At 59.5% G+C, this 13,692-nt stretch overlaps 3 protein-coding genes across 13 annotated transcripts; 1 reads left to right on the forward strand and 2 right to left on the reverse strand.

Annotated features, from left to right (window-relative positions):
* Positions 1 to 226: 226 nt before the first annotated feature.
* Positions 227 to 4,918, reverse strand: LOC121166269 (translation initiation factor eIF-2B subunit delta). 8 transcript variants are annotated; one of them, XM_040995380.1, is made up of 13 exons: positions 4,703 to 4,918; positions 4,276 to 4,319; positions 3,906 to 4,023; positions 3,508 to 3,699; positions 3,183 to 3,265; positions 2,682 to 2,773; positions 2,393 to 2,507; positions 2,160 to 2,236; positions 1,739 to 1,841; positions 1,409 to 1,536; positions 1,120 to 1,297; positions 585 to 765; positions 227 to 462 (listed from the first exon to the last, which is right to left on the reverse strand). In XM_040995380.1, the coding sequence occupies exons 1-13, from the start codon at positions 4,731 to 4,733 to the stop codon at positions 263 to 265; spliced, it is 1,542 nt and encodes a 513-aa protein (XP_040851314.1). In that variant the 5' UTR covers positions 4,734 to 4,918; the 3' UTR covers positions 227 to 262. The 8 variants fall into 8 exon arrangements, with proteins under 8 accessions (XP_040851314.1, XP_040851313.1, XP_040851312.1 ...); XM_040995379.1 differs by having other exon boundaries at positions 3,900 to 4,023; XM_040995378.1 differs by having other exon boundaries at positions 3,508 to 3,702; positions 3,900 to 4,023.
* A 58-nt stretch (positions 4,919 to 4,976) lies between these two features.
* On the forward strand, positions 4,977 to 10,443 carry LOC121166271 (sorting nexin-17). 4 transcript variants are annotated; one of them, XM_040995385.1, is made up of 15 exons: positions 4,977 to 5,061; positions 5,674 to 5,748; positions 6,681 to 6,798; positions 7,317 to 7,381; positions 7,650 to 7,760; positions 7,846 to 7,936; positions 8,075 to 8,162; positions 8,388 to 8,457; positions 8,720 to 8,812; positions 8,905 to 9,108; positions 9,220 to 9,345; positions 9,468 to 9,545; positions 9,656 to 9,730; positions 9,816 to 9,857; positions 9,948 to 10,443. In XM_040995385.1, exons 1-15 carry the CDS (start codon positions 5,059 to 5,061, stop codon positions 10,059 to 10,061), a joined length of 1,353 nt encoding a protein of 450 aa, XP_040851319.1. In that variant the 5' UTR covers positions 4,977 to 5,058; the 3' UTR covers positions 10,062 to 10,443. The 4 variants fall into 4 exon arrangements, with proteins under 4 accessions (XP_040851319.1, XP_040851317.1, XP_040851318.1 ...); XM_040995383.1 differs by having other exon boundaries at positions 5,007 to 5,225; XM_040995384.1 differs by having other exon boundaries at positions 5,046 to 5,225; positions 5,674 to 5,712.
* Positions 10,444 to 10,550: 107 nt separating this feature from the next.
* LOC121166268 (zinc finger protein 513) lies at positions 10,551 to 13,265 on the reverse strand. Its single transcript, XM_040995374.1, has 4 exons — positions 13,173 to 13,265; positions 12,820 to 12,975; positions 11,766 to 12,353; positions 10,551 to 11,682 (listed from the first exon to the last, which is right to left on the reverse strand). Exons 1-4 carry the CDS (start codon positions 13,225 to 13,227, stop codon positions 10,856 to 10,858), a joined length of 1,626 nt encoding a protein of 541 aa, XP_040851308.1. The 5' UTR covers positions 13,228 to 13,265; the 3' UTR covers positions 10,551 to 10,855.
* Positions 13,266 to 13,692: the final 427 nt, after the last annotated feature.

Here is a 13,692-nt window from a genome sequence, read left to right on the forward strand (position 1 = left end):
ATGTGGGAGACCTGGATGGAGCTCACGGTTCTTGGCTTTGGTCAGCCCCAGCCCCACCGTTATGGGCATCTGGCAAGTCAGCCAGCAGATGGAAGATTTCCTGCTCTCTGCCACCCTGCCTTTGAAATCAATCAATCTTTTAAAATGAGAGAGAGGTTAGGCAATGTGCATGCCTTCCTTATGTGGCGTAGACGGTAAGATAGAGGGGCCAGAGAGCTGCCAAGGCTGAGGGTGTATGTCATTTATTGAGGTCATTTCCCCATCACTGGTCACTGCTCTTGACTCGCAGGACGACAGGAACTGAACTGCAAGGGATCATGCCCAGCTCCGTGATCACCAGATCCACGAGCTCAGGTGGAGTGACGTCATAGACGAGATTCAACAACCGTAGGGATGGTTGGCTCTGCCAGTCAGCCAGGGCCACATGATCGCCCCGCTCACACTGCAGGTCATCAGGGTCATCTGGAACGGGAGGTGCACCCATCATGTCCTTCTAGAATTAGCAGCGGTGTAACCCTCTCTCTCCCTCTAATGTTCTCAGTGTCCTGGAAGCTTTTTTCTGTCCCCCTCAGCCCAACCCTTACCTAGCTCGTTGGAGACAAAGGCATCAGTCTGCACACGTTCACAGAACTTGTAGGTTTCACAACAGACCAGCACTGGCACGTTATGGGCTCGAGCCACCAGGGCCAGCTGGGCTGTCCCCACCCGTGACATCACGGACCCGTTGGCCAGGAGTGCGTGAGCTCCCAATAGCACCTTAGAAACCTGTTCGATTTGGAGTGAGGAAGCAGAAGACAAACAAGCCATCAGTGCACAGTGAAGCCCTGGAGAGCAGAAAGAAGGCTCTCTTCGGAGAACCGCCGGCCGTGGGCCCAGCAACCTCCCACAGAATTTGAGTGACTTTTGTCCCATTCTCTGCTGGTGACTACTAGCTTAATATAATCTTCTTGTTGAGAGTGACACGGTGCGACACAGCAAGTTGCAGGTACTTCTGCCAAACATACACCTGGCTACATCATCCTGACACTTCTAAGTAACCGTAACCCTAGGGAGGTAGGACTGCCTGTAATCCCAGAGTCTTTTTCTCTCTAATTTCAGAGTCCTTCCCTCTGCCCTCACCTCTGGGAGGACGTAAGAAGCTGCAGAAATGAGCAGGTACGAGGCGGGGACTCCGGCACGGACCAGAAAGCGCAGCATGTGCCTTCCCTCCAGCCGGGGCCGGCTGTCCACCACCACCACCCGAAACTGCCGGCCCTCACTCCAGGCCTCCTGAAGGATCCGCGATACCAGGGAGGAGCTGCAGCGAGAGGAGGAACCCTCTGTGAAGATCCCTCCCAGATGCCAGCTCACTGCCAAGGGCAGGGTGGGACCCCACCTCCCCAGCTCTCTCGCCAAGTCTGCACCGTACCATCCATACACCAGGATCACATCTCCATTGCTGATCTTCTTGGAGGCTAAGCGCACGATTGCCTGTGCGGCCAGCACAATCTTCTCTTGCACATACCGATCAATCGCTGCCCGGAGTTCTGCCTTGGCCTAAATGGAGGGCGCACGACACTCAGGGACCAAGAGGTGGACACCTTTTCTCTCTGGACTGTCCTGCTGGGCACTCAAGGTGAGCTCAAAGGACACAGAAGAACAGGAGTCAAAGCACCCAGGCACACCCTCAACCTGAAGCCCAGAGCAGCCAGGGTGTGTCCTTGGCATGTCTGCTCACTGCACCCTTCCCACTCATCACCTCCTCTTCCCGCTTGGTGCTGCTCACACCGGTGATCTCCTTGTTGAGGAACTTGATGGCGTTGTACATGCTGGCCGACAGGGGGCGGCACTGAGTCAGGAAGCTACAAAAAAAAGATACAATGTAAAGCTAGACTTACTTTAGTGGCAAACGTGTGGAACCCATGCCTTTCAGGTCCCATGTCCTTTCTGAACTTCTCTCACATGCACCATGTGTGTTCGAAAGGCTGTAATGCCAAAAGAAGCTTATGGCCAATTTCACTTTCCACAGACTTTCTAAAGTAGCCTTGGGAACCTTACAAGACACTGTAGTGTAACAGACTTACACACTGTGAAACACTGCTTCAAAGAACAGGAAAATGAAAATAGAGGAGAAGGCCAGGTGAGTGAGGTGGGTGTGTCCTGGCATGGCCTGTCCTCACCTGATGTAAGGCTTAAGCTTCGCCACCAGGTCCCTGCAGAGCTCCTCACTGGGCGGTGTCATGTAATCCTCGATCACCTGGATGGCACACAGGTTCATGAGCAGACAGCCCCCTGACCCAGCTGGGGCCCAGCCTCACAGAGGAGGACAGTCCTGAGGGGGCCCCAGAGACCACCCCGGGCGAGGGAGGGCGTGTGTGGGTGCAGGGGAGATGGGAGAGAAGGACAGGCCTACCTGCTGTAGGGCCCGGAGCAGGGCGATGCAGCGGGCGTTGGAGCCGCCGATGAGGCCCTGGGAGTAGCGCAGGCCGAGCCGCACCATGGCTGGGTGGATCACAGAGGATGGGATGCTGATGGGATGGCGGTGTCACAGGCTTTGCAAGGGGGCTTGAGCACGCACTGCCCACCTGCCCCGGTGAGAGGGCCGTCCTTCACCAGCACACACGCCCCCGTGCCTAGACTTCCAACTGCCAGACCAACACCCCCCAAGACTTAACAGAGGTGATGGTTTTGTGGTCTCCTACCTCATGTACTGGGTCAGGGAGTTACGTCTGCTGTACTGGGGCAGGTGGGAGAAGAGACTGACTTTGGAGCCATAATCCTTTCGAATTGGAACCTTGCCGGAAGAGGGGAACAGATCAGGAAGGAGGTTGCCAACAACGTGACCAATGCCACTCTGTTCACCGCAATATCCATCCTTCTCCAGGGTCCTCCCAACTTGGCCCCAAACTCATTCAGACCTCCCAAAATGATCAACTTAAAAAATTCATCTGCTATAGAGGTAGGGGATTTTGAATTGTCCCTGTGGTTGCTCCAGCAGCCCACATAACTTTGCTGGCCTTAGGTTGCAGGGTCCACCCCTGCCACCCCTGCTGTGGCCCATCCCCCCCCCCCCCCCAAGCTCCCTGCTGCGGCCCATTTCTCCCCCTCAGCTCTCTGCTGCGGCCCATCTGCCTGGGATCTCCCTGCTGTGAGCCATCTCCCCAGGATGTGGCCCATCTCCCCGGGAGCTCCCTGCTGCGCACCTGCTGTCGCTCCGGTTTTCTTGCAAGCCTTCTCAGAGGGACAGGGTCATCCACCTGGATGTGCTCAGTGAGTCGCTTTACTCCTACAACGTAACAACCAGGTAGGTTTGGAAATGGGAAATCTGTTCTTCCGGTATTAGGGGCATCATCGAGGAAAAAGCAAGTGGGGGAGTGCAGGGAGAACAGGAAGAAACAGGAGCAGAATGGGGTAGAGGGCAACACTGTGACCTCTGCCTTCAGAGGTGAGGCCTCAGGGGGGAAGAAAGCTATTTGACTGCCAGTAGTCCTGGGAGTCGGGGGCATGTGGGTTTTGCACCCAAGTTACCTGAAGCAGCTTCCGCAGCCACGCTGGGCGAGGCCTGGGCAGACTGCCCTCCTGACTCCCCCTTCCTTGCCTGCTTCAGGGCCCGCTCGGCCTCCTGCTTGGCCCGGCGCTCAGCGCGCAGCTCAGCCTTGCTCCGGCAAGCTGGGCCTTTCTCACCAGCAGTGCCAGGTCCTGGTGGCTCTCTGGCTGGGACTACTAAAGGTACAAGGAAGAGATGTGGCTAAGGCCAGAGCTATCTGTCCCCTGGCCAAAGCTTCTCTCCCTGTTTATGTCTGCCCCCCACCCCCGTCCCCCGCCCCGTGCCAGCTGGTTTGGCTTCTCCCTTACCCCCCACCACACCTCCTGCCAGCAGGCTCCACACCCCCAGCCCTTTGGCATAAAGACCCCGGCACCTGGACATGCTGCAGGAGCAGCTTCTGTTGCAGTGCCCTTTTCTTCTTTCCGTTTCTTTTTCTGCTGTTTCTTTTCCTTCCGAAGCTGCAGCTTCTCTTCTTGGGTCATCTCCTTCCCCCCGGCCTGGGACACACAAAGACGTGGAAGCACTAGGGACGCTTACAAAATTCCCACAAGGCGAAGTTCCCAAGCCTCCCTAATTCCCCCAAGGGAGTCCCGAGCCGCAGACGCCGGCCGTCAGGGGGCGGCAGATCTGACAGCTCCCGCAGCTGTCCGGAACGACCGAACCGGGGTGGAGTTGGGGCTCTATGAGCCGGGCACAGCTCTCCCCAGCGAGCCCAGCACAGGCGGTGGGGCAGGACAAGGCTCACCTACCCCGGGCCGAGCAGAGAGCTCCGTTTTCATGCCGGATCCCGAGTCTGTATCAGAAAACAGGGCGCAGAGTGAGCCAGAGAGGCTGCGGGAGGGCCTGGCGGCGCTTGGGCCGGAGGCGGCCGGCTGCCGGCTGGGCATGACCACGGCTCCGGCGCCTGGCGCCGGCAAGCCAGGGACCCGCGTGGGGACGCACTGCGCGGCAGGATCAAAGCCAAGACGTGGGGTGGCGAGGGAGGGACGAAGGCGGGGTCACCCATCTTCTCGCCCCCGCCGGTGCGCAGTGCGGGAATGCGCCCGACACGAGTACACCAGAGTCCCGCGTGCCGGCGGGACGAGAACGAGAAGGCCCCAAGGAGCTCTAGGCCCAGCGACACCTCCGGAGCTGGTCGGCCCGCGTGCCCGGCGGAGCTCCAGGCTCCTCACTCACCCTCGCGAACAGCCACAGCCACAGCAGCCATCGTACTCCTACCTAAGCTCCGCCCGCCGGGTCACTGGGCCGTCCCAGGAACTTGCTCCGCGGTCACCAAGACTACAGCGCCACCTGGGCTGGAGGCCGAGACGCCGACGAAGACACCGTGCAACCCCACGAGGACTACAATTCCCGACGTGCATTGGGCACCGCCCCGGAATACGGGTTGCGGAGAGAGACATCTTCCCTGTGGTCTAACCGTCCTTAAAGGATCCTCCTGCTTTTTAAGACTACAGTTCCCGGCATGCCCGGGGTACGGCTCCCAGAGAGTCGACGTCCAACAGCCTTCCCACTTTGGACCTCAGGCGCCCAAAATGGCGAGTGAAGCTGCGGGCTCTCGCTGAGTATCGGAGACGAACGTGCAGAGCCGCTGCGACCGTCAAAGCCCGGAACCCGGCCGGGCCCTGCCGCTGGGAACATGCACTTTTCCATTCCTGAAACCGAGTCCCGCAGCGGGGACAGCGGCGGCTCCGCCTACGTGGTGAGGAGCGGCCGGAGCCCGGCCGGGCAGGGGCGGGGATAACGGGCCGAGCCCTCTCCGGGCAGCTTGCAAGGACCCTGGCCGCCACCGCAGGGCTTGCTCCTGAGCCGCTGAGCCGCTGACCCCCGACGGCCTCGCTGGAAGCTGATGTCAGTACTCAGATTGATACAGAGGTCGTCGTAGCACCTGCAGGCCTTTTGTTCGGCCGGTGGCCTTTCCCCAGGCTAGGCCTCGGCATTCCTGGCCTCTTGGGAGGGGAGATGGCTGCGTAAGGAGGCTTAGTTCGCTCCCTACTGGTGCATCTGCCTCGGGACCTGGTCCTGGAGGTACACAGGCGCCGGAGTTCTCTGCGCTTTGCTCAGACCGAGCAGTGTCAGGCCACTTCCGGCCAAGGAGTGAGCCTGGATGCTGACCCTAAAACTATCCTTGCCTGCTTTTGTGTCCTTAGGCCTATAACATCCACGTGAATGGAGTCCTGCACTGTCGGGTGCGCTACAGCCAGCTCCTGGGGCTGCACGAGCAGGTGGGACTTGCACGCCTGCCTTGGAACAGCGATCTGCCCATTCCTACCTTTGGGGACCAATATCTCCCTCTCCCCTTCATTGCAGCTCCCCTTGCGCTGTAGCCTTTAATCACTGCCACAGGGGAAGGTGGAGTGCTTTATCTACCCCTCTGACGCTTCCGGGGAAACTCCCTGTCAGCCCCAGCACCTCCTCCCCCACTGCTCACTTCCTCCTTCCCGGTTCTCTGTCCTGTTGAGCACCCTTTTCAGCTTCGACCCTTGCACGGAGTCTGCTCATCTGACTGCCACCATGCACCCCTCCTGTCTGTGCTGCAGCTTCTAATTCTATACCCCCCGCTTCCACAAGCCACCCACCCATGTCCCTGTGTGCCCCCTGGCTCCTTCCCAATGATCACTAACATATCTGATGTTGGGGTTTCTGTGCCTTCCTCAGCCAATTGCGAGCTCCATGTGTTTAACTCAGTAGAGTCTGGGATCCATAGATGATAATTAATCTTGCTGTCTGGAGCCAAGGACCTAATCTCCTGAGGGCCCACCCAAGTTCTGCCACCACGAATGGGGTTCGCAGATCTGCAAAGGGCCTTGCTCAGGGCTCTCAATATGCAGCCCTGACTTAGCTAGTGCTTCACTAACCGTGTGTGTGCTTAACATCTCCCATCATCAAGCCCCTTTGCTTCTGGGGAGCGTTAGAAAAACAAGGGGTGCTTGGCCCAGTGGAACCCCCCACGTTGCATGGAGGGGCTGCCTTCTGCCCTCTGCATAAGATAGCTGCCCTGTCCCTGAGCCCCTGAGAAGCTCCCTCCACCAAGGGTGCTGCTTCCCAGACACCAGGGTAGAGAGGGGAGCAGTCACCGAGGGAAGGGAATTGAGTCTCCATCACTTCTTCTCATTGCCTATGTTTATGCGAAGGGTTTATCTCTTTCTCTAAATAGCTTCGGAAGGAGTATGGGGCCAATGTGCTTCCTGCATTCCCCCCAAAGAAGCTGTTCTCTCTGACACCTGCTGAGGTAGAACAGAGGAGAGAGCAGTTAGAGAAGTACATGCAAGCTGGTGAGTGGTCGGAGGGAACTTTTTAGCCTGAAGACTTAATGGGGAAAGACTTGAAAAACTGCTGGTCCTAGAGAAGGTCCTCCGTTCGTTTCCAGATCTGGGAAACCTCTTTACTGGATCTGTTACTTAATGAGCAAAGTGACTAGACTGCAAGCATGCGGAACTGTCTGTTCTGGCAAAGCAATTTGGGTACTAACATCTCAGAGATTAATTGCATAAAGCTAGACGGAAAGCAACTTAGATTGGTGGGGAGAACTTAATTTGTGTCCGACCTGCTTTAGATTAACATCCTTGTTATTTCCCTGGTTCTGTAGACTGGACCCAACTAGATGGCAGCCAAGGGTGGGGCAGGTGAAGAATTAATGCAAACAGTGAGTGAGGTGAGGCCAGCTGGGGATGTGGCAGGCTACCATCAGCCCAGGAAATGGGGCCGGAGGGGGGACACCTACTAAAGAGGAAGTCTGGGGGAGCAGGAGTGCCTCTTGAGGTACAAGAACATTATTCTCTCGTCCCCACAGTTCGACAAGACCCACTGCTTGGGAGCAGTGAGACCTTCAATAGTTTCTTACGTCGTGCTCAGCAGGTAAGGCTTGGGCTGAGATCCTGATTCAAGGGAAGATCCTCACAGGACAATGACAGGGCTCTAAGAGGAGACTTTCTGGCAACTTTTTGTTGTTGCTGTTATTGTTTGGAATGACACTTCTTGACTGATGGGAGTTAAGGGAAACCCAGTCTGGATTTACGTGGCTGAGAACTAAGACTGGAGAGGGGTGTAGACATGGAGCCTTGGGGGAAGCGTCCCCCCAGACTCTATGCATGTGCTAACAAGGCTGCGTTGCCCGACTCCACAGGAGACCCAGCAGGTGCCCACGGAGGAGGTCTCCTTGGAGGTGCTGCTCAGCAATGGGCAGAAAGTGGTGGTTAATGTGCTAACTTCTGACCAGACTGAGGACGTCCTGGAGGTGAGCTGCTTGTTTTGTACGACCCTTCCCCCCTGCTCCAGGCCTCCACTTTGAGGGTGACTGAAACCCTTGTTCCTGTCCCCAGGCTGTGGCTGCAAAGCTAGATCTTCCAGATGACTTGATTGGCTACTTTAGTCTCTTCCTAGTTCGAGAAAAAGAGGATGGAGCCATGTCTTGTGAGTGTCCCTGTCCTGGACTGCTGCCCTGTGCTCCCAGCAGCCCTGAGCCTGCTGCCATTGCCCCGTCCCTTGTGGCCTCAGGGCACTGCTTCCGGAGGCTTGGGACATTTGCCTTTTCTCCCTTGTAATTCACAGTTGTGCGCAAGCTGCAAGAGTTTGAGCTGCCTTACGTATCTGTTACCAGTCTTCGGAGTCAAGAGTATAAGATTGTGCTAAGGAAGAGGTCAGGGCTGGACCTGGAGGAGGGGGAGTGTGCCAGATTGGGTTAAAGGGACATACACTGAGACAGAAAAGGGAGTAGTGCTGGCCGTTTCCGCTGGGCCTCGTGAGCCTCCTCCCACCATGCATCCATTAGCGCTCCACATTGCCTGTGGAGCCCATTTCCAGTCCTGCCTCTTGCCTTACCCCAGCTTAGTGCATTACCCCTCTCCACCCCTTGGCCTCACAGTTACTGGGACTCTGCCTATGATGACGATGTCATGGAGAACCGGGTTGGCCTGAACCTGCTTTATGCTCAGGTGAGCTTGGTGGTGCTGCCTCAGAACCCTTCCCCTGAAGATGATTCCACTGTCCCAGGAAAACTCACATCTGTCCGGCTGTTGAGGACATTCTAGAGTACTGTTAGGGCTGTGACACAACTTCTGCTCTCCCCTACTTTGTGAGCAGATAAGGTCAAGGACCCATTGCAAGCAAGTAGGGGGCTAAGGTCAGGCTGTCCAGAGAGAACTCCGGACACTTTCTGAGCGTGCTGACTGGGAACCTCGGTCTGTTCTGCTGTAGACCGTGTCGGACATCGAGCGTGGGTGGATCCTGGTCACCAAGGAGCAGCACCGGCAGCTTAAGTCTCTGCAAGAGAAAGTCTCCAAGAAGGAGGTGCGCTCTGCCTCGGGCTCCCTCTAAGGGGGTTGCCATCTCCTGACTGTCCTGCTCCCTCCTAAGCTGCTCACTTGGTGGCCATTTTCCAGTTCCTGCGGCTGGCCCAGACGTTGCGACATTATGGCTACTTGCGCTTTGATGCCTGTGTGGCTGACTTCCCAGAGAAGGACTGTCCCGTGGTGGTGAGCGCAGGCAACAGCGAGCTCAGCCTCCAGCTCCGCCTGCCTGGCCAACAGCTCCGAGAAGGCTCCTTCCGGGTCACCCGCATGCGCTGCTGGCGGGTCACCTCCTCTGTGAGTTGGGGTGACTGGCAAGAGTAGCCTTCTGGAGGGCGGGGCCAGCCAAACCTTGAGCTACAGTGGGTCGGGACGAATCCAGCCAGGTAACTCTCCTTCCTCCTCCAGGTGCCATTGCCCAGTGGAGGCACAAGCAGCCCTGGGCGGGGCCGAGGCGAGGTGCGCCTGGAACTGGCTTTTGAATACCTCATGAGCAAGGATCGGCTGCAGTGGGTCACCATCACCAGCCCCCAGGTGTGAGCTGACCCTCAGACCTCTTCTGGAACCCCTTAGGTGCCCCCATCCAGGGCCTCTAGGCCTCCGTGTGTGAGAGCCCAGGCCTTGGGGGTCAGCCTGAACTCTCCTGTTGCCCTCAGGCCATCATGATGAGCATCTGCCTACAGTCCATGGTAGACGAGCTGATGGTGAAGAAGTCAGGCGGCAGTATTCGAAAGGTAGGCCAGGCAAACCTGGGATAGGCGTGGCAGCCCAGAGAGGGTAGGGAAGCAGTGGGGCTTCTTAAGGCCAAGGCCCTGCCCTCATCTGCATCTGTCTGTATCCCTAGATGCTCCGCCGACGGGTGGGGGGCACCCTGAGACGCTCAGATAGTCAGCAAGCGGTGAAATCCCCTCCACTGCTGGTAAGTAGCAGCCCTGGTTGGCATGCCTGCTTCCAACCTCGCTGTCCTGGCCGCAGTCTGATGCATCTGCCTCCTGTTCCCACAGGAGTCGCCCGACGCCAGCCGGGAGTCCGTGGTCAAACTCTCAGTGAGTAGTGAGAACACTGGTGAGGCTGGCACTTGCCGGGGGTGCGTGAGTGCCAGCCCTCTGACCCCCCCCACCCTGCCTCTGTTACAGAGTAAGCTGAGTGCGGTGAGCTTGCGGGGGATTGGCAGTCCCAGCACGGATGCCGGTGCCGGTGATGTCCACGGCAATTTCGCCTTCGAGGGCATTGGAGATGAGGATCTGTAGTCTCCACTGCTTCGATGTCTGCCCTCTACCCGAGAACTTTGCAGAAACTTGCCCTGTGCCTGTGTCCCCCAAACTGGGTGGGGGGGGGGGTCCTTTTCTTTCTCCCCTTCTCACGGCCAGGGGCCTAACACACCTCTCTCCTTGTCCCCTGGGCTGGCTGCAAAGGATCGCCCCCCTCCCCTTTTCAAAGCTGGCCCACAATGCCAAATTAGCATTTAGTGTTTTGCACAGAGTCTGAGGGACCAGGCCTGCCTGCCTTGCGGAGGGACACAGCTACCCTGGGCTGCTCAGGCTTCCCAGGGACATGGGCCAAGGACATGGGCACAAGTCTGTAGGGTCTGGCCCAGCTCCCTGTCATTAAACTCAGCTGGATTGCTGTCTACCTCTGGTTCCCCTCTCTCTGCCCCTGCTTTCCTTTCCACTGCAAGGTCTACTGCATTAAGGGCGCTGCCAAACTGCCTGCCATTGCCAATCCAGCATAGACAAGGCTCTGTTAGTGTTTCCTTTATTATAAAGCACTGAAATAAGTTAAATAAACAGGTGGAAGGCTGAGTAGGTCCCAGCAGTGACCCCAAGGCCCCCTCACTGAGCTCATCAAGTGCAGTCAAGGGAAGGCCCCTTTGGTCCATCTGGGCCCCTGCCTGCGGGGGTCTGAGCTGGTCCATACAGCGCCTAAGTTAGTCTGTGGAGCCCCTGGCCAGCGGGGGAAGAAAGAGGTGACTTCTGGTCCATTGGTAGAAAAGGTATGGAGAACCAGGGCTCATTGGTAGGGCTCTGGAGGAATAGGCCCTTGTTCAGGGTGAGTCTGTATGCAGAGCCCTGCTGCCAGTGGCACCCAAGGCTGGTGGACCCCGAGAGCTCAAAACAGAGGGGGTGCTGTGAGGTGGGGCCCAGCTCTCTGAGGCAGAGAGGCCAGGCCCTGCCGGCCCCCCGTGGCCATGCACCTTCTGGTGGCGTTTGTAATTGTCCCAGTGGCCTGTGGTGTAGGCGCAAGTAGCACAGCGGAAGGGTTTCTCGCCTGTGTGCCGTAGCATGTGGCGTTTGAGGTTCATGCTCTGGTTGCAGCTGTAGTTGCACAGGCTACACCGAAAAGGTTTGTCGCCAGAGTGGATGCGCCCATGACGCTTGAGGTTGGCCAGGTTGCCACAGGCATAGGGGCAGAGGGGACACTTGTAGGGCTTCTCCCCTGTGTGGACACGCTGATGCCGCTTCAGATTGTCCAGGTGAGCTGAGGCATAAGGACAGCGGGCACAGCGGAAAGGCTTCTCGCCGCTGTGCGTCTTCATGTGCCGTGCCAAGTGGTTAGGGTAGTGAGTGGCAAAGGGGCAGAGGCTACAGGCAAAGCCTTTGTCACTGGGACCCTGGGGCCCTGCGCCGGCACCCCCTCCAGTTTCTCCTCGCATGCAGCGCCCACACAGGGCAGCCCCCAGCCGGCTGCCCTCCCCGTCCTCCAGCTCTTGTCCACAGCCCCGGCAGGTCCATGGGAACAGCAACTCTGGCAGTGGCTCTGCTCCAGTCCCACACAGGCCCTCCCCTTCACCACGCAATGGCCCACAGTCTGGCAGGAAGCTGGCACCGCCTGGTGGCACGTGAAGGCTCAGATCTGGAAGAAGCAGAGCATCTGTGGGGAGAAGGAGACTGGGCTAAGAATCCAAACACCCCCTGTGCCCACCCACCCAGACCCTCTGCTCCCTTGCTCTTCACCTTCAGGTCGCCGTGGTACCGCCCCCTCCTGCTCTGTGGGACTGGGAGGCCGGGTCGGTCGTACAGCACAGCATCGGAAGCCACAGGTCGGGCAGGGAGGGGTGGGGGGCCCCGTGTGGGTGCGCTGGTGCCGCCTCAGGTTGCCCAGGCTGCTGCAGGCAAAGGGGCAGTGGGGACAGCGGTAGGGCTTCTCGCCAGTGTGGGTGCGGGTATGTCGTGTCAAGTTGACGAGCTGGGCTGAGGCGTAGGGGCAGCGGCCACAGCGGAACGGCTTCTCCCCGCTGTGTGTCTGCATGTGCCGCTTCAGGTGGCTCGAGTAGTGGGACACGAAGGCGCAGAGGCGGCATGAGTACAGCAGCCGTGGGGGCAGCGGGGGCCCCCCACCCGGCCCTCCTGCCCCACAACACGGCCCCTCACCTGTGGGCCCCCCACACAGCTGGCAGGCTGGGCCTGGCCTCTCACCCCTGGCCTCCCCTGGCCCCCTGGCTGGCTCCTCCACTTCACTGTCCGCACTCAGCGCCCGGCCGCCCCCAGACTCGTCGTCGCTCAGCCCGTAGGGAAGCCCAGGCCTGGGCCCCAGAGAGTCTCCTGTGGAGGCGGACACAAGAAGCAGGATCAACAGGAGCAGGCTTCCAACTTGCCTGGACCACGCCACGCTCCGGGCTCTGATGAAGCCTGTTGTTCCACAAACCCAATCCTACTGGGTGGAGAATCCACGGCTCACAATGGCCCAAGGACTGCGGGCGTCCACAAGTCTCTAAGCTTACTAGAATCATGTGCAGTTTTGGGCTGTTTCTAGAATAAGCTATCTCATGGGGCAGGCAGAAGACAGAGGGAGATGATGAAGGGCACACCCATGGTAAGGAGTTCTTGCAGGGCGCCCCCAGGACCGCCCAAGGCCGGGCAGGTGGGCAGGTGGCGAGGGTGAAGGGTCTGGCCCAGGGAGGGCGCGCCCGTCACCTGGTGCTGTCATGCAGGATCCAGCCTCAAGCCAAACTCAGGTGGCCCACCCTCGTCCCAGGGGCCACCAAATCCTAGCCAAGCCCCGACCCACCTTCGGAGTCTCTCTCGAAGCCCATGAGTCGGTCGCTATTAGCGTCACCTTCCTCCTCTTCCTCTTCCTCCTCAAACTCCAGATCCTGGCCCAGCAGCAAGTCACTCTCCAAGACCAGGGTCCCGGGGCCTTCGTCGAGGGTCTCCTCGGGGTCCACTGAGGAGGGCAGGGGGCTTGTGGATCCTCCCTTAGGGGCGGCACCCCCCGCCCCGCGACCCTCATCACCTCAGCGGGAAGCTGGAGCCCGGTCCGCCCGCCCCATCCCTCAAAAGCCCCCCTCCACCCTGACCAGCACGCACTCCACTGACCCAGCCCGCCCCCTCCCTCCCCACGCCAGGTCCCTGACCCCTGACCTTTGACCCCCTCGCACTTCACGGGCTGCGGGTGGCTCTGTTTCCTTCGGGGCATCGTGACCGGCTCCAGCCCGACGCGCCTCCGGCCGCGGTCGCCCGGCCCCGCCCCTCCCGGCGCGCCGCCCCTCCCCCCCGCCCTTCCTCTCAGGGGCCGCGGGCCGCCCCCATGCAGCGGCGCGGGCCGCCGGCAGCCCCCGGCCCTGGCCCCGGCCCCCAGCTCAGGCCGCTCCCGCCGCCGCCGCCTCTTCCATTCATGGAGCCCCCTACCCCCCCATGGAGACCAGCTGGTACCTCCGTGCTCGCTTCCGCTTCCGCCGTCGCAGAGCCGCACGGGACGCGTAGTCCGCGAGACGTACGGCGGCGGTCGCGGTGTGACCAGGAAGTGATTGTGACGAGCGGGTGGACGAGCCAATCGGCGTGCGGAGTCAGACTCGCGAACCCGCCCGTCCCGGAGGAACCAGGGAGTCGCAGGGAGCGGAGGCTGAGCCCGGAGGCGCCGCTGCGCAGGGGCCGCCCCACC

The sequence above is a fragment of the Ochotona curzoniae genome, unplaced genomic scaffold (assembly GCF_017591425.1).
Source record: "Ochotona curzoniae isolate NIBS_2020 unplaced genomic scaffold, NIBS_Ocur_1.0 patch106, whole genome shotgun sequence".
In the NCBI taxonomy this organism is placed as follows: Eukaryota; Metazoa; Chordata; class Mammalia; order Lagomorpha; family Ochotonidae; genus Ochotona; species Ochotona curzoniae.

What these genes read in the sequence shown, in the direction of transcription:
- LOC121166269 (XM_040995375.1), bottom strand. Translation starts at nt 4,413, where the DNA reads ATGCCCAGCCGGCAGCCGGCCGCCTCCGGCCCAAGCGCCGCCAGGCCC. An exon ending in GGCTGCGGAAGCTGCTTCAG is followed by an intron (nt 3,266 to 3,507) that starts GTAACTTGGGTG and finishes GTTACGTTGTAG; the next exon opens with GAGTAAAGCGACTCACTGAG. An exon ending in TGCTCCGGGCCCTACAGCAG is followed by an intron (nt 2,237 to 2,392) that starts GTAGGCCTGTCC and finishes TGTGCCATCCAG; the next exon opens with GTGATCGAGGATTACATGAC.
- LOC121166271 (XM_040995383.1), top strand. Translation starts at nt 5,163, where the DNA reads ATGCACTTTTCCATTCCTGAAACCGAGTCCCGCAGCGGGGACAGCGGC. An exon ending in AGAGAAGTACATGCAAGCTG is followed by an intron (nt 6,799 to 7,316) that starts GTGAGTGGTCGG and finishes TCGTCCCCACAG; the next exon opens with TTCGACAAGACCCACTGCTT. An exon ending in TCTTACGTCGTGCTCAGCAG is followed by an intron (nt 7,382 to 7,649) that starts GTAAGGCTTGGG and finishes CCGACTCCACAG; the next exon opens with GAGACCCAGCAGGTGCCCAC.
- LOC121166268 (XM_040995374.1), bottom strand. Translation starts at nt 13,227, where the DNA reads ATGCCCCGAAGGAAACAGAGCCACCCGCAGCCCGTGAAGTGCGAGGGG. An exon ending in CTTCGAGAGAGACTCCGAAG is followed by an intron (nt 12,354 to 12,819) that starts GTGGGTCGGGGC and finishes CCGCCTCCACAG; the next exon opens with GAGACTCTCTGGGGCCCAGG. An exon ending in GGTACCACGGCGACCTGAAG is followed by an intron (nt 11,683 to 11,765) that starts GTGAAGAGCAAG and finishes TTCTCCCCACAG; the next exon opens with ATGCTCTGCTTCTTCCAGAT.